At 42.9% G+C, this 19,036-nt stretch overlaps 1 protein-coding gene and 1 pseudogene across 1 annotated transcript; one reads left to right on the forward strand and one right to left on the reverse strand.

Annotated features, from left to right (window-relative positions):
* The first annotated feature begins 8,446 nt into the window (after nt 1-8,446).
* Nucleotides 8,447-9,514, forward strand: LOC101305970 (F-box protein At5g07610-like). Its single transcript, XM_004305759.1, has 2 exons — nt 8,447-8,939; nt 9,045-9,514. The coding sequence occupies exons 1-2, from the start codon at nt 8,447-8,449 to the stop codon at nt 9,512-9,514; spliced, it is 963 nt and encodes a 320-aa protein (XP_004305807.1).
* Nucleotides 9,515-9,737: 223 nt separating this feature from the next.
* On the reverse strand, nt 9,738-14,088 carry LOC101306260 (annotated as a pseudogene).
* Nucleotides 14,089-19,036: the final 4,948 nt, after the last annotated feature.

Here is a 19,036-nt window from a genome sequence, read left to right on the forward strand (position 1 = left end):
AATCGGTTCGATACTTATTACCGTTGTTATCTATGATTGTTCCTCTCCATTCTCCTCCATTCCTCTCCATAAGCGTGTGAATTAATAGACCTTTTATTTCTTGGTCCTCACTTCCCGTTGTAGTGGGAGTAGTGGGAGGAGCATGTTCTCCATTAACGATCATGTTTCACGTTGTTTATCATGATAGTGTTCATCTTGGGCTTTGACCATCGATCGGGCCTAATTCATTAAATGGGGGTCCAAGCCGAAATTTTATACCCCCACAAGGCTTGGAGGAAATCACACTAAGTGACTGCTCAACTGTTTTGGCCATAATGGCAGCGAAGTCTGCTGTTGTAATTAGTGCTTCATCCCCTGCATTACCTTCCATTCTGGACAATGAATTTTTTACTCCCATGGTCACTGCGGTAATCAATTCCTCTGCTATCATCTTCATTGTGGTAACTTTGGTGACACGAAATTTGTTTCCTTCGGAATTCAAGGGACCACGAATTATTGGTGTTTTACTATCATGCTTGAGGCGTATAAACCTACTGATAAAATTAGAATCACATAAGAGAAACGAGACAAATCTGTTCCAACGTTTGGACACACGCTTGCATCGGATAAGTAGTTTATGGCAAGGAAGTCGACAAAGGATTTCAGCAAATACATCCTCAGGGAGATCGTCAAAACAACTAGTATCACTCATGGGTTTGGAACGTTTAGACTGATGGATATGACCAGAAGAAGCAGAGGGTGGAATCAATCCAATGGCTGACATGGATAATTTACCAATTTGACAGAGCAGCGGAGCTAGCTCTACCTTGGTTTCGATGAATATAATCGGGGATTTTAGGGTTTTATAGAGGTATCCACTGATTTTCGTTTTTTAAAAGGAGAAACTATATAAGTAAAGAGAGGTAGCAAACAGATCGGATAATCGTCATCTTATTCATTGGTGTATATAAGGAATTAAACGATACTTTTTAAGTACGTAGAATGAAACATCACCCTGTTCTAACTTGGTAACCTATCACTACATGGAATCAAAATTCATATTCTTAACAGCATTAGACCGAGGACAAACAAGGTGAATATCCTAAAATATTTTCCCAATAATAAGGTTCTTCCACTAAGGGATCCCCTATTGTAACTTATATGAGGGATGGGGGATGATAAGCTTTTCGATCACAAAATCACATCTTCACCGTTCATTTTGTAGGTCTATATGAGTGTATCAAACCTACAAAATTTTAGAAATTTTGGTGATTGTTAAGGTTTTGAACTAGCTTAAATCAATGAATGAATCAAATCTGCCAAACCTGAACCGTTCATGCAACTCGTAGTTTTGATCATCTTAACGATCACTAATTTTGATGAAATTTTACAAAAGTGATCTACATATTAAGACATAAAAACTGAACAGTTAAGATTAAAAAGTATGATATAAAAGATGGTCCAATGCTCAATCTCTCATATAAGTCATAATAAAGGGATACCTTAGTAGAAGGGCCATGTTCCCAGTAATTCTCTATTTTTCTAAAAGTAATATTTTCTTGGTTACAATATAATATTATTTTTCTATGTTTTAGTGCCTTTTTTTAGAGAATTTTAACATGAAAAATACTGCATCTGAAATACAGAAGAAATATCATTTGATTTAGCGACATAGACACTTGTTAGTAAGTGGGAGGTTGTGAGTTTGACTCACAAATAGCAAAAGAAAATACAAAGACAAAAATGTTAAAGAAAAACAACCAACGAAAAACGGTATTCAAAATAACTGAGATAAAGTGAAAAACAATAAAAAAAATAACAAAAAAGACTGACGACTAAGTTGGGCTTGTGAAGACATCAATTAACAAGGCCTTGTAAATTTAACAAGTGATAGATGTAGAACTCATTCACCTGGTCAAATATCGACCAGAGAACATTTAGTCAATAAAAGGTTTAGGATTTAGGGTTTAGGTTAACTAAAGATTTTAAAGATTGTAAAGATTTTTTTTTCCCACTACAAAAAAGAACGTGAGATTAAAGACCTTAAGGTCTCTTCCCATCAGCCAAACATTTACATTTTTCTATACCAATTTGCCCCTCCTTCAGACTCTCTCTCTCTCTCTCTCTCTCTCTCTCTCGACCGTTGGCTGCCTCGAAGCTCTCCGGCGTCGATCTGCTGCAGCGAAAGACTAGTTCGATGTCGGCAATCGACACCCGGCCTTTGACCTCAACAATCGATGACCCAGCCATCGACACCGACTATCGACGACCCTACTACTTCCTCTAGTTGATTGATTAATGTTCTCTAAACTGCATCTCTCCAGATTGGAGGCCTCTGTTGCAATCACATTTCTTAATCCTTCATTACCAGTAACCCAAGATGGATCAACTACACTTTGTCTCTATGCAGTAATTACTATGGACACCCAGCAGAATTCTAAGGACCTCCTGAGTAGCATAGAGCCAAGTAGCTGCACTCCCTTTTGTCTGTATCTGTTCTCTTCCTCTTTAAGTTGTAATCTCTTCCCCAGTTATGGGTATGAAATGAATATGAAATCTTCTTAGTTATCTGTGTTCTTTTGCTTTCGTTCTTCCCTTAATCAATGATCTCATCAAGTGGTATCTAGAGCTTGGTTCCGATGCGAGGCATCCAAAATCCCCGCCCTTCCCTCCCTAATTCTGAGGGTAGGATTCCAACCATCCCACAACCCAACACCCAAACACCACCCCGCCATGCTACCCCTACCCACTCCTCCCCATCAAACACTTACACCATCTCCACAGATCAGCTGCACACATTTCAAGCCGCTGTGGACAGCCTACACGACCAAACTGAGGTTCTCCAATCTCAGAACGAGGAACTCCACTCCTCCATTGCGGCAATAGCTCGTAGCCAGACTCTCATGGCACATCAGTTTGCGGCAATCCAGAATTTGTGGATGAATCAGGCGGTTCACAACGTCTCAACGGGTGCACCTACCACAGCTCCTTCCACCGGGCCTCCTCCTAGCGTTGGTTTCCTGAGCTACAACGTTGGTCACCAGTCAGCTACACCGACCTCAATCTTTGGAGAACAGCATCGCGCTACCACCACCATCCCCGCAACCCAACCTTTCCCAGGGAGTTCGAAGCCCTTCTACCCCAGCCATCTCTTTTGGCTCCTTTCCACCACAAACTCCCAATCTCCACACCACAACCCACTGTCACACCACCACAACCACAACAACAGCCCCCGCATCAATCCCAAACCGTACTCACACCACCACATCCACAATTCATCCCGCCCCAACCTCAGTATCACTATTACCATCCTCCACCACAAAACCACTATCGCCCTCCAAAGATTGAGCTCCCTCGCTTCAATGGCGACGATGTTATGGGTTGGCTAGCGATGGCGGAGCGCTACCTCCGTATGAACAATGTTCCGGGTCATGACAGAGTGCAAACCGTGGCAAGCTTATTCGGCCCGGACCCGTCGATTTGGATGAATGCGTATGAACAACGTCATCCCAATCTGACATGGGAGGAGTTGTCTGCAGCTCTGTTGAGTCGTTTCGGTGCGGGGACTGCCTCAGATTTCAAAGGCCGCTTGGCGCACCTACAACAGACCGCTTCGGTCGATGAGTTCATCAACTCCTTCACCAAACTCTCTTGCCGCGCTCCAGATTGGGCCGAGAGCGATCTCATTCCCATCTTTATCGATGGTCTTCGACCCGAGCTCCGCCATGATGTCCGTGCTATGAATCCTGCAACCTTAGCAGATGCTCAACGTCTAGCACGCTGCTATGAAACTCGAAACAACGCCATTCGCCCTCCCAATCCCTTTCGCCACCGCCCTTTTGCTCAACCTAATCCCGTTCGCTCCTCCTTCACCTCTCACACACCAACCAGTAATTCTCCCATTCAACCACATACACCCACCACCACCACCACCACCCATATTAGACCACCACCAACAACTCCCCAAAATACACAACCATTCAGATCGTTTCGCCATTTTTCCACACCGGAACAACGCGAACGTTGAGCCCGGAACCTTTGCTTCAACTGTGACGAACAGTATTCAGAGAACCATGTCTGTAAACAGACATTCATGGCCATCTTGGAAGGACCGAGCCTAGAGGAGGAGCCACTTGAGATTGAGGAACCTCGACAAGAGGATGATACACAACCTCTGACCACCCCGGACCCGAACCCGGCATTGCCGCTCTACGCCATCACCACCACGAAACTCAGTGAGGTGATGCGAATCCATGGCTCAATCAACGGCCAACCCATTTTGGTCTTCATCGATTGCAGGTCCGTCACCAATTTTCTAAACCCGGCTGTGGCGCACCGATTGGGAATGCCGGTTTACCCACCGGCGGTGTCGCGCTTCACATCGGCCTCAAGCCACCTTGTCGTTCCCTCTGGTGTGGTCCACAAAGTGACCGTTGAGATGCAAGGATACCAATTCACGAGTTCCTTTCTTCTGTTACCTGTGGCAGACTGTGATCTGGTACTGGGGGCAGAGTGGTTGGACACACTTGGCTACATTGGCTGGCACTTCAGAGATAAAATTATGGCTTTTGTCTCAAGGGGACAACGCCATTTACTACGGGGAATTACCGCCAGGCGTACTTCGGAGGACAACAGGCGTACTTCGGAGGACGACAAATTGCTATTTGACTGTTTTCCTCCAGATCCATTCGAGTCCCCACTTCCAGTGCGCGCCTTGACTGAGTCAGACATGGATCCCATCTTATCATCCCTACTATCAACTTTCACTGATATTTTTGAACCTCCTGTAGGCCTACCCCCACCCAGGCCCATTGATCATCGAATACAATTACAGCCCAATTCTTTACCAGTGAATGTAAGGCCTTACAAGTATGGACACTCACAAAAGACAGAAATTGAAGCTCAAGTCCAGGACATGTTGAATCTAGGCATCATCCAACACAGCCGCAGTCCGTTTTCCTCCCTAGTCCTTTTAGTGAGCAAAAAGGATAACACTTGGCGGTTTTGTGTCGATTACCGGGAGTTGAACGCCATCACCATCAAGGATCGTTTCCCCATTCCGGTGGTCGACGAACTCCTCGATGAACTTCATGGCGCTCGTTATTTCACGAAGCTTGATCTCCACTCCGGGTATCATCAAGTTCGGATGCGTTCCGAGGATGTCCCCAAGACGGCTTTCCGCACCCACGATGGGCACTATGAGTTTCTGGTCATGCCATTCGGCCTATCCAATGCGCCAGCTACATTTCAAGCATTGATGAATATGCTCTTCAAGCCATATTTGCGAAGGTGTGTCTTAATTTTTTTTATGACATCTTGATTTATAGCAAGGACTTTATTTCCCATATGGAGCACTTACAACTCGTTTTGGAAGCCATGCGGACCAATGAGTTGAAAGCGAAGCTCTCTAAGTGCTCTTTTGCTCAACAAAGTGTTAATTATTTGGGTCATGTCATCTCCGGTGAGGGCGTTGCTATGGACCCCGAGAAAGTGCAGTGCATTGTGGATTGGGCCAAGCCTCTCACTATTAAAGGCCTACGGGGTTTTTAGGGCCTCACGGGGTATTACCGGAAATTTATAAAGCATTATGGCATGTTGGCCAAGCCTCTCACAGACATGTTAAAGGCCCACAGTTTTCATTAGAGTCCAATATCCGAGCAGGCCTTCTTGGCACTAAAACATGCAATTACATCTGCCCCAGTCCTTGCACTACCTGATTTCACAGCTGCATTCGACCTAGAAACTGATGCTAGTGGTGCTGGGATCGGTGCGGTGCTCTCCCAGCAATGTCATCCTATTGCCTTTCTCAGTAAGATCCTTTCTCCCCAAAATCAAGCTCTTTCTGTTTACGACAAGGAGATGCTAGCCATTCTTTTTGCGGTGAACAAATGGCGTCACTATCTTTTGGGGAATTTCTTCAACATCATCACCGATCACCAACCTCTCAAACACCTGTTGGAGCAATGCATCTCGACGCCTTCTCAACATCGGTGGCTATACAAATTGATGGGTTACAACTACAAAATCACATACCGACCTGGCACACTAAATTCGGCGGCTGATACTTTGTCACGTCAATTGGAGCTATGCACGATCCAGTGTGTGTCCACTCCGGTATTTGACAGCCTATCCGCCATTGATCGGACCTGCCTCGACGATCCCACCGCTTCAGCAATCATCACCGCTCTCAAAGCCAACAGTGAGACCAAGAAACACTTTGAGTTGCGCCAAAACAGGTTGTTCTACAAGGGCAAGATCTATGTGCCCCTCACCTCGGATTGGCGCTGCAAGATATTGGATGAGTTCCATGCTTCTCTCGAGGGTGGTCATTCCGGTTATCTCCGAACTTACATTCGCCTCGCCCGGAGCTTCGCTTGGCCGGGTATGCGAAAGGATGTGAAGCGCTTTGTGGCGGCATGTGATCAATGTCAACGCCAAAACTCAGAATCGGTGACTCCACCGGGCTTGCTCCAACCACTTCCGGTCCCTGATGATGTGTGGGTTGATATATCTCTTGATTTTGTTGAGGGTTTGCCCAGTTCAGATGGCAAGAACGCCATTCTTGTGGTGGTGGACCGTCTCTCTAAGTCCGGTCACTTCATTGCCATCTCTCACCCATACACCGCTGCAGACATTGCAGACATCTTTGTGCGTGAGATCTTTCGCCTCCATGGTATGCCGAGATCCATCACCAGTGATCGTGATCCAATTTTTATCAGCAAGTTTTGGGAAGCTTTTTTCAAGTTACAAGGTACCAGACTTTGCCGAAGCTCGGCCTGTCACCCCCAATCCGATGGCCAAACGGAGGTTGTGAATCGTTGCTTGGAGCACTATCTCCGTTGTTTCGTGGCGGACAAACCTACAAAGTGGGCGTCCCTCCTCCACTGGGCGGAGTGGTGGTACAACACCACTTATCACTCCACCATTCACATGACGCCATACCAGGCACTTTACGGCAGAACCCTTCCTTCGGTTCTCTCGTACACACCGGGAACCGCCAAGGTTCACTCAGTGGACATTGCCTTGCGGAACCGGGATGATCTCCTTAAGCTTCTCCGCTCCAACATGGCTATGGCACAGAACAGAATGAAGCAGCAGACTGACCAACATCGCACTGAGCGGACCTTTGAGGAAGGCGACTGGGTTTATCTCAAGTTACATCCATACCGGCAAAAGTCACTCATCAAACGGCCATCTCACAAGCTTGCTCCCAGGTACTATGGCCCATTTCAGATTGTTTCTAAGATAGGTACGGTCGCCTACAAATTGCGCCTTCCTCTACGCTCCAGGTTGCATCCGATTTTTCATGTGTCATTGTTGAAGAGAAACTCGGTGCCCACATCCCTGTTCAAGTGACTCTACCCCCCACTGATGACACTGGATCCCTCCAATTGATTCCCTCCAAGGTCCTCGACATGGCAGTGGTAAGGAAGAAAAATCGCTCTGTGACACAATGGCTGGTGCAATGGGAGGGCCTTCCTGAATCAGATGCTACATGGGAAGATGCCTATACCATCGTGAACCACTTTCCACAGTTTCGGGCTTGAGGACAAGCTCCCTCTTAGGGGGGGAGACCTTGTTGCAATCACATTTCTTAATCCTTCATTACCAGTAACCCAAGATGGATCAACTACACTTTGTCTCTATGCAGTAATTACTATGGACACCCAGCAGAATTCTAAGGACCTCCTGAGTAGCATAGAGCCAAGTAGCTGCACTCCCTTTTGTCTGTATCTGTTCTCTTCCTCTTTAAGTTGTAATCTCTTCCCCAGTTATGGGTATGAAATGAATATGAAATCTTCTTAGTTATCTGTGTTCTTTTGCTTTCGTTCTTCCCTTAATCAATGATCTCATCAGCCTCCAGCCTCGAGTTCTGATTGGAGGAACCAAATCCAGGTCTACATGCTCACTAAATTAGATTTTTTTGAAGGTAAACTTGGTGCTACTTGGCAAGAATCTGTGAGAAATTGAAATCAAGTTTTGAGACTTAACTATATGTGTTTGATTGAATTTGAATAAGTCAAGTGGTGTGAGTAACGTAATACTTGATTGGTGTATGTTAAGTTGCTATTAGTATGGATATAAGCTTCTAGTCTATTTTTGATGCTTCTTGGCACTTGATAGTTTCTAAATACAAGGGTAACAAGGCAGCAATTTGTTGTCTGTATGTCATTGTTCATTTTGACATTGGATGTGCATATTCGGATTTGTGTACGCATTTCACTGTTGTCTTGATGGGTTTAATGTGCATTGCTGTTGTTTTTGTTCTCTGTTATGCAACACATAAGACATTAAAATTTTGGTGTATTTTCTGCAGGTCAAGGGTGGAACTCGTTACATTAATCAGTTAGATCAGTAGATCCTTGTTTACTTTTGTCGGCAAGAGCGGTGATGGTTTCACCACTGGTACGCTTGTATGTTTAATGTCATTTGGAGAGGCATATGATGGTATATATCAATTGAAAAGATGCAAAAGATTACCAGCAAGAGCATCATCAAAACCACTGATATTAGTATCAATGATCTCCCTGATCACTTGTTGGTTGAAGTCCTATGTCGACTTCCTATCAAGAAATTCTGCTTGCAATGCACATCTGTGTGCAGACGTTGGTGTTCTCTCATCTCTGATCCTTATTTTGCTGGTCGCTTTCTTTGTCTCCAAAGAGATAAGCGAACGCCAATAATTTGTACTTTGATAAACCACAATGCAGAGGAGTTCCTTACTAAAGATGTGTTTCAAAAGTTCAGGAGTTTCCTCAGTCTGAAAGAAGATCCATTTGTACTAGGGACATGGAATGACTTAGTGTTGTGCTGTGCAAGCAAGGATGATCAACATGATTACTACATTTGCAATCCATACACCATGCAACTGGTTACTCTTCCACGCATCCCGGCATGTCACGAGTTTGTGCCCATGGGATTCATATGTGAGCCCTACTATAAATATGAAGAGGAAGATGGTGATCATCGAAAAGAACAAAAGATCCATATTAATGACGATTACGGATGCAAGGTTGTGAGAGTAATTCCTTCATAAATAACTTCTTCTGGCATTACCATTCAAGTCTTCTCTTCTGAGACCGGTGAATGGACAGTGTCGGTTGTATCATCTCCAAGAGACCTTTCCTCGTATGTTTTTGATTGGAATAATAGCTTTGCCAACAATGGAATGATATATTGGATGACCCAAGATGGTAATCTCATTGGGTTGGGCCCCTTTGTGAACAACAACAGTAGCAGTAGCAGCTATGGTGATCATTTTCAGTGTCGTTTGATTGAATTTGATAGTATTGTGAGGGAGAATTTCTCATTTGATTTCTTAGGTGTGTATCAAAGATATCTGCGCATGTGCGACTATGACTTTGATAATTGTAGGCTGTTTGTTTGGGAGCTGACTGAAGAACATGATCAGCTGGTTGCCAATGGACCTGGAAAATGTGGTTTGGAACATGGTAAGCGCTATTCACTTCCGCGAGAAATGATTCCTCGTGATTTAGATGGTTATGTTGAATTGCTAACTTTTGACCCAAATTAAACAAATTGATATGTGAATGAGTGTATCTTAGATAGTCTCAATCGTACAAAGCTATGCTATAATATACAAGTTCCAGAAGCTATTCTAGGTAAGGAATAAATACAAATAAACCAGATCCTACATTCACTCCTATAATCACAATAGTGACTATCTATCTATCAATCACGCCAGCAACGAATCAGCAATATATCAGCAACATATTTTCTTCCTTTAACACTCCCCCTCAAGTTGGAGTGTGTATGTCAATAACACCCAACTTGCTAAGATGCATGTGAAAAATTGGTGCTCGTAAGGGCTTTGTGAATAAATCTGCAATCTGTTCTCCAGTTTGCACATATGCTGGTTTGATTTCACCTTTTTGAATCCTCTCACGAACTATATGACAATCAAGTTCTATATGCTTCGTACGTTCATGATAAACCGGGTTTGCAGCGATATGTAGAGCCGCTTGGTTGTCACAAAACAGCCTTGCTGGTGCCGAATGTGGTACACGCAAAGCCTTCAACATGTACCTCAGCCAAGTTAGTTCACATGTAACTGAGGCCATTGAACGATATTCAGCTTCAGCAGAGGACCTTGACACCGTGACTTGTTTTTTACTTTTCCATGACACAAGTGATCCACCAAGGAAAATACAATACCCAGTGACTGACCGGCGTGTAACAGGACACCTTGCCCAGTCAGCATCACAATATCCAATCAAATGCAATTGGCTGTTTGAAGGAAATAATAGACCTTGTCCTGGAGCTGCCTTCAAGTATTGAAGAAGTCGAAGGGCTGCCTTGAAATGATGTAGCTTGGGGTCTTGCATAAATTGGCTAAGAGTGTTCACAGAGTATGTGATATCTGGCCGGGTGATGGTGAGATAAATTAATTTCCCAATCAACCGCCTATACCGAGTAGGATCTTTGAGGCTATCACTCCCTTTTTCTGTCAGTACCAAATCCGGTTCCATAGGCACTTTTGCAGGTTTTGCTCCAAGTAAGCCAGCTTCCTCCAAGATATCTAAAGTGTACTTTCGCTGACAAACAGAGATTCCAGCCTTTGATCGTGCCACCTTAATGCCAAGGAAGTATTTGAGAGTTCCAAGATCTTTGATTTTAAAACAACTGTTGAGGAAGACTTTGAGATCATTGATAGCCTTCTCATTATTCCCTGTTATGACCATATCATCAACATACAACAACACCACAGTGATGAAATCTCCACGAACCTGTGTGAATAAAGAATAATCAGCTCGGGATTGTTGAAAACCAATTTCTTGGATAGCTGAAGAAAAACGTTGGAACCAGCTGCGGGACGCTTGTTTCAGTCCGTAAAGTGACTTGTGGAGTCGACAAACTTCATTCTCCCCCTGTCGACGGTAACCAGGTGGAGGAAGCATGTATACTTCCTCAAGGAGTTCACCATGAAGGAAGGCATTCTGGACATCCATCTGGTGCAAAGGCCAATTTCGAACCGCAGCCACAGACAGGAGACAACGGACAGTGATCAGTTTGGCAACCGGAGCAAAGTGTCTTTATAATCGATTCCCTCACGTTGAGTGTAACCTTTGGCAACAAGGTGAGCTTTGTAGCGCTCGATTGAACCATCAGCATGATATTTGATCTTGAAAACCCATTTGCATCCAATGGGTCGCTGACTAGGAGGAAGGGGAACCATGGACCATGTGTTATTATCTTCAAGTGCCCGAATCTCAGAATTCATTGCTTCAACCCACTGAGGATCATGACTGGCCTGTGTATAATTCGCTAGCTCCACCAACTTAGATATATTATGCACAAAAGAGCAGTAAGCACCAGACAACCCAGAATAAGAGACATACCTTTGCAACGGATAGCGGGTGCCGGACGTGGAGGAAGAGGCGTCAGGGCCGAGCAGAGCAGCATGGTGAGTCTTGTAGTCACAAAGATAAGAAGGGGGATGGTGGGAGCGAGTAGAACGACGAACAGGGGTAGTGGGTTGGGGTGACGGGGGCTGAACTGGGGACGGTGGTGGTGGGGATGACTGAGGGAAAGGTGATGGCAGAGACGAAGGTGAGGGCGGAGGGGAAGAGACATGGGGAAGAGGAGAGGAAGGCTGTTGGGGCACCGAATCTGCCGACGGTGAAAGGGCGGCGTCGGGTGGTGGGGACGACGCCGTAGAAGCTGGGTCCGGCGACGAGGAGGAGGTGGGTGCAGGCGGGGTCGGGTTAGGTAGAGAAGTTAGGAAGGGAGGATTGGGGTTGATAGATGAGGGAGAAGATGATGACGAAGTGGAGCTAGGAGCTAGGAAGGATCTCCCATGCTCTCCAGCAGATGAGGGAGAAGATGATGAAGAAGTGGGCTGAGATGATTGGGCCAAGGATTGGGCTGGGTCAACAACAGGTAAAACAGGAAAGTCTTCTTGATCCTCAAGAGGAAATTTGGTGAAGGGAAATATATGTTCATGGAATGTGACATCTCTGGATGTAAAAAACTTTTTGGTGTCAAGATCATATAATCGATAGCCTTTTTGGCCACTGAGGTATCTAATAAAAATGCAACGACGTGCACAGGTATCAAATTTATGAGTGGGAGTGAGGTTGGTAGCATAACATAAAGAACCAAAAGTTCGGAGGTGAGAATAGCTTGGTGGTATATTATGTAAGAGTTCATATGGAGATTTGTGAGAAAGTAAAGGAGTGGGAAGGCGATTCATGAGATAGCAAGCGGTTTGAATACTCTCACCCCAAAATTGTAGCGGTAAATTGGCTTGAAATCGAAGGGCTCGGGCCACATTCAAAAGATGGCGATGTTTGCGCTCTACTACCCCATTTTGTTGAGGTGTATATACGCAGGTGTGTTGGAAAATGGTACCATGTTCTGCGAAAAAAGCACGCAAGGATGTGAACTCACCCCCATTGTCAGCACGCAAAATTTTGATGTCACGATGAAATTGCGTTTTGACCCATGAGAAGAATGATTTCAATAAAGGTTGAGTATTGGATTTGAAGCTCATAAGATGTACCCAAGTGAAACGAGTGAAATCATCAACGATGGTTAAGAAATAGCGAGCCCCAGAATGTGTGTGAGTTTTGTGCGGTCCTCAAATGTCACAATGAATTAAATCAAAAGGTGCAACTGTTTTTATTGAACTGGAAGGAAAAGACAACCGAGTTTGTTTTGCTAAGGGACAAATGTCACAAATGTGGTGAGGATTAAACATAATTTCTGGAATAACTTTAGAGAGATGATGGAGAGGTGCGGTAGATGGATGCCCAAGACGTTGGTGCCATAGGTTGGAGGTGCGGGGATATATGATTGGCAAGGTGAGGGTTCTATTGGGGTGTGAGGTAATAGAGCCCATTAAAATGCTTGCCCAGGCCAATCGTCCTCTTCGTATACACGTCCTGCGCAAACACAAAAATCCGGACAAAAGATTACAATACATCTCAAGGAACGTGTCAACTTACTCACAGAAATCAAGTTGACACGAAATTTAGGAACATGCAAAACTCCGTCAAGAGATAATTCTTGTGACAATTTAATAGACCCAGTACTTTCAATTGCAGCTTGTCCTCCATTAGGTAAACCAATAAAATCATGGGTTGTTCTTATCTTATTGTGAGTGGGTGACAAATATGATACGTGATCAGTTGCTCCACTATCCACAATCCAACATAATGTCGAATGAATATCACTGTTTATCTCTTTGCAATTGGGTGTGAATATACCTGTCGCATTTGCGAATGGTTGATTATTACCGTTCTTTTCGTGCAACATGGCCATGATCTGCTTGTATTCATCAGCTGTGAGGGTTGGGCTTTCATTTGTGGGTTCCTTCTTCAACTCAATGTTGTGGGCTGATCCTCTTTTGTTTTTGGGCTTCACGTTCTTGCCATGCCATTTGTGGCCCACTGGAAACCCTTTCAGGTAAAAGCAGCGATCCACCAAATGAGTGTCTTCCTCACAATATGTGCACTTCAATGGTTTGGGGGAGAAGGAGGACTTTGGTGGATTTGATGTCCTCGCAGCCTGCATAGCATGAGATGTTTGTGGGATATCTCGACGAGCTGCCGCCTCCATCTGCCTCTCATGTTGAAGGATCAAACCATGAACCTTCCTTGTATTTGGAAGTGGACTCATCATCAGGATTGACCCGCGAATAGTTGAGTAAGATTCATTCAACCCCATGAAGAACTGCATGACTCTCTCTTTCTCCTCCCGGTCAAACAAGATCTGCATAGCATCACAACTACAAGCAAGAGGTTCCTGGTAAGAGGATAATTCATCCCAAAGGGCTTTGAGTTTAGTGTAATAGATAGAAGCAGATTGCTGGCCTTGGCGACATTCGGCGATCTCTTGCCGAATTTGATAAATCCTTGAATCATCTCCTTGAGAGAATAAATCATGGAGATCTCTCCACACCCCAAATGCCGTATCTGAGAAGATCACTCCACGCGCGATGTTTGGTTGAATCGAATGAACGATCCATGACAATACCATGTCGTTGCAGCACTTCCACATAGGGAACCTTGGATCGGTGCGTGGAGGTGGTTTGATTGTACCATCAATCAGTCCTATCTTGTTCTTGGCGCTGAGGCTAAGGCACATAGCTCGGCTCCATTCTCCATAGTTGTTTCCGTCCAACAGTGTACTAACCAGTTTGAGCCCTGGTGTATCAGATGGGTGTCAGGTCAAAGGGTTGGGTGTGTCAAAATCATTCACATCTTTGTCTTTAGATGAAGGAATGAGTTCGATGTTTTGTGGTTCTGGGGTTTCAATGACCTCAGCCATGGTGTCTGTGTTTGTTTGTGGCAAAAGTAGTGGGTTGTTTGTAGCGGAAGTAGTGGGTTAGAGACACCAGAATCGGTGCTCTGATACCATAAACAAATTGATATGTGAATGAGTGTATCTTAGATAGTCTCAATCGTACAAAGCTATGCTATAATATACAAGTTCCAGAAGCTATTCTAGGTAAGGAATAAATACAAATAAACCAGATCCTACATTCACTCCTATAATCACAATAGTGACTATCTATCTATCAATCACGCCAGCAACGAATCAGCAATATATCAGCAACATATTTTCTTCCTTTAACACAAATAATGGTGATATCCTTTATCTTCGCATAAATGGAGAAATTGTCGAGTGTAACATTCGTACTATGAAGTGGTCAAAGATGGCTGGGACGAATGTCCTAACTGATTTATTCTTCTTCCCGTTAGTGCTCCCAAGGTGGCCTACACCAGTTCCGAGACTACCAGAGCGTTAGCATGGCCAGGTGTGGTTGATTATTTTCTGCAGAACTTTCAGCTATGAATTGGTGGAGGACCTAGCTAGCTAACAAGAGTAGAACAAGAAATAAACGCTTCTAGTTTGCTGCTTTGTTTGTATTTACAGTCTTGTGATTTAGTTGTTTCCTTTCGTCATCTAATGTTCTGGAATGTTGTGTTTTTGGTAAAAGATTCTCTCTTTGTTGTCATAGATCTCTTTGTTTTGTCCCGTTTGTGATTCTAGAGAGAAGGAACCAAAGGATGTCACTCCTGAACAATAGTGGGAAACATTGTTTACTGATGTTGGCTTGAAATGATGAGGATGGGAAAGTCCGATGAATTTCTTGTGTGGTGGGGGTTTTGAATTCGTTCACTAGGTTGTAAAAAGCTCGGAACGAGAGTATAAATGCAATTCGTTCACTAGCATGGCCACTTTTGTAAAAGCTCTCTCTTAAGAATAAAGGAAAATATGAAACGAGCAACCTCACTATCTCATCCAATCCAGTGAAAACCATTCAGATAAATCGCATTTGATGCAGCATGCAAGTTTAGAAAAATAGAAAGAGAATTGCTTTATTCTAGATAACCAGAAGGCGGTAAGCTGGTTTATCATGATCATTGGAGATCGAGGCTATATATAACAATGGTTCATTCATAGAAGAGCAGTAAAAACCTGAAAAATTTCATATATACTACAATGTTACCAGATACTCACAAGTAGTTATGAATTAGCTAGGGTTCATACAATCCTACGTACTCGATCCGTTTGCTTAGGCAAGCATTGTATAGGGTAGCATTACATGTGTGTGCAACACACACTGTGGAGGTTAATGTACAACAGTCGCAGAAGGACTTTAGTCCAGTTCAACATTATTACTCTTTCAGGATGCTAAAAGAAAAAGGGAAAAGTCAGAAGATCAACAGCATCGTCGAAATGATATAGCCCTGGGCCTAGATTTTGATAAAAAAATGGAATGGCAACTACATATTACACAAAGGAATTAAGGATGATCAATAGTACAAAAATCTGAAGACAAGAAAACAAAACTAATCTGCAAAGACAAACACTGATTTAATTGAATATCCAATGGGCGGTAGTAAACTAGTAAAACTGAACATGACCTTGAACTATTAATTAAATTGCGTATGCATATAGAAACCACAGCTAGCTCCTTCCAATGTCGGATTATGCCGCGCTTCCGTCCTTCAATTTTGCCGGAATAGCCTTCCGAGCGCTTTCACCGCGATTCGCTTCCACTTCGGAAGAGCGAATAGTGACTTCCCTGGCGCTTTCTTGCTTCCTAGGCTCTGACCCCTGTGCACAACATCTTTAAGAGAAAGAAAGCTCGGATTATGCATCCATAGTCTCTGAATCATCAGTTGTACTCCATCAACCTGAACAAGACCATCAGTTCCAGCAGTATAGGTATAAAATAAGCGATCACCCTGACTAAACAGCAACGCTCGCCCTTGTGAATAGTTCAATAACTTGTAATAAGTGAGTGGATACGCGTTTGCCCGTGGATACGAGTTGTCTCTAATTTCAAAATCTCTGGTCCAAGACTCCTTAATGCCATAATCCTTCATCACCCAAACAACTATATTATGTTTGGAGGCAACTGTTACGTAGAGCCTCCCATCCAATACTCCGAGTACTCCCGTTGGTATCTCATCATCATCATCATCATCATCAATATGAAACTCTGGTAACGGTAACAGTTGAAACGCTCACTTTCGACATCAAAAGCAATTATCGAAAGAGAATAGTCACAGTGTGTACACATGGAATGAAGAAATCCATTCAGATATCTCCAATCTGAACTAGACTTATACACTGCTAAGTCCGTAACATACTCAACACGTCTCCAAATACCTGAACCAACTGTCATGACCTTAAAACCCGACATATAAGACTTATGAAACATAACTATTTTGTAGACATTACTGATGGGACTGTACCCAAAACCACAACTATCAAAAAAATAAGCCTCCGTAGGAACAATCCAAACTTGCTCACCGGTCATGGGATTAGAAAGAGAATATTTGCCGGGGAAGAAGTCATGGGACAGGCAGAGGAACCCATTGCATGAACCGATTATATCTTTAGGGCGGCTTGGAAGCACGATGTCGTACTGGTCGGAAGCCTTGTGGTTGAGGTCAAGCAAGAAGTAGCCGTACAAGTTAGGGTACTTGGGGCCGGTGGCCAAGCCACTGATCAATATACAACTGACACTACTACAATTCCTATCAACAGCAACATACACTTAGTGTGGCAAAAATAGGCCGAGAGCCACACATTTTCGTGTCCAACCCTCCCTTGCCACATTACAACCACATTTTTTGGGCTTGTGGAGTGTAGGGCCGTAGCAATCAACAAAAAGCCACATTTAAAAGAGAATGTGGAACTAAGTCAACAAGTCCATTGCTCCCACTTATGTGTAGGCCCAGACTGCTAACAATTTCAAAATAAATTGTATCTTGTTTTTTATTAACACCAATCAATATCAATTATGGGTCCCACAAGTTTATTGCACGGGTTGTATTATGTAAATAAACTTCACCAACTTGTACAGTTAATTTTTTTTACCGTGTCTTACTGTGGTAAAAACATTAAACCATTCTATTAAATTTTGTATTTTCAAAAAATTTCCATTAAAATCACCTTCAACTATTCCAGACCTGTTTCCAAATAAACATCTATATTCACATTCAAGAATCCAAATCAATGTAAAGAAAATTAATGGACTAATATATTGAATCCATCATTAGTACTTTCATTTTACAAAATAAAGAGCTTCCAACATACAAAAACTTATGATAGATCAGTACAAATATGAGTCATATCACTACCATATATACCAACTGAATCAGACTTCTTTCATATCAACAAAAACTAAGCTTGTCTGTGAAGCTAAACTAGAAGCCTTTGTGCACTTACCCCATGATCAGGTAGCTATCACCAAAATACCAGAAAGATCATAGATTAAGTTCAAAACAACAAAACACAAAGGCCTCAAGCACAATTAGTACTAACCAAACCGTGAAGTCTAAAGTGATTCAATCCAAGTCATCCATGTTCTGCTCATATGAAGGTTGAATATCGTTGATCGATGGTTGGCAAAAAAAACCACCCTGTATTGGTATTGTTGTAGCAAGCAAATCACGAGGCGAATATGCACCAAGCAACACAGCCAAAAGCGCTCCTTGTTCTTTCATTGCAATCTCCATACTTTTAAGTTTATCTGTTGTGGAAAGTGTATGTCTGCTCATTTCATCTCTAAGCTTATCTTCTTTTTCTTGGCTCTCTTTCCGAATGGTTTTTAATCTCAGTGTCATGTTGTTCCCTCATTGCTTGTATCTCAAGGTGTACACCTCTTTTCTGCACTACTATACCAGGAACTTGGTCAGGTGTAACTCCAAGTCCAAATCCTCGCACCTTTCCACGTTTCTCTTTCCCAAGCGCATATGCATATACTTCATTGATTTCAAAATATCAAGAACCTCTGGAAGTTGAGATGCCCTCTTTATATCCTTCATCTTTTCGATCTTGTCCTTCATTAGCGCCTATGTCAAACAATGATATATAACTGATCACATTATGTCCAGTATCAAATTATGAGTACAATTAAGAGCTGCACATAATTTTTAAGAAATCAAAACTTATGCTTACAATAGCGCGTTTAGAATTTGGTTCCTGAGGTTTTTCAGTGTCAGGGACATGGGTAAGCTCAAACATTGTGCAACGGTCTGGGTTTACACCTCCATTTTCATTCTTCTACATACATATGAACCATAAATAGTTTAATCAAAGAAATACATAAATAAATATCAGTATGAGATTGCAATTCAATATATATCATTTAGCCTGCATCAGTGTTTGACTAACCAAAAGATGACTAATTGCTAAAACAATATAACATAGATTCAACAACAACATATACTAATTATGTGTCTTTTCCATCTTATTTCAGTTTTATCTATACATGTTAAATAAAGTAATCAAATATAACCAAAAACAATGCATCTAATCTAATAGATACTATCATGCATCAGTAGCTTAACAGAGAACAAGTTGTTTAAATCATGTAATACAACATATATATTTGTTCCTAATTTGAGCAAATGAAGTTGTGCCAGTTGTGTGCATCATATTACGTTTTGCCCGACTCTGCTGGTTCACACTAGATCGCCCCTGCATTAGGCTCGATACAATATATATTGGTACGTTTTAGAGTAAGTCCAACTGATCACATTATTGCATATATATTGGTACTAAAATCATC

Source organism: Fragaria vesca, linkage group LG6, assembly GCF_000184155.1.
Source record: "Fragaria vesca subsp. vesca linkage group LG6, FraVesHawaii_1.0, whole genome shotgun sequence".
NCBI lineage: Eukaryota > Viridiplantae > Streptophyta > Magnoliopsida > Rosales > Rosaceae > Fragaria > Fragaria vesca.

Bases quoted from the DNA above. Each gene is read 5' to 3' on its own strand.
- LOC101305970 (XM_004305759.1), top strand. From the start codon at position 8,447: ATGCAAAAGATTACCAGCAAGAGCATCATCAAAACCACTGATATTAGT. The intron at 8,940-9,044 runs GTGATCATCGAA...TTACCATTCAAG, and splicing joins TAAATATGAAGAGGAAGATG to TCTTCTCTTCTGAGACCGGT.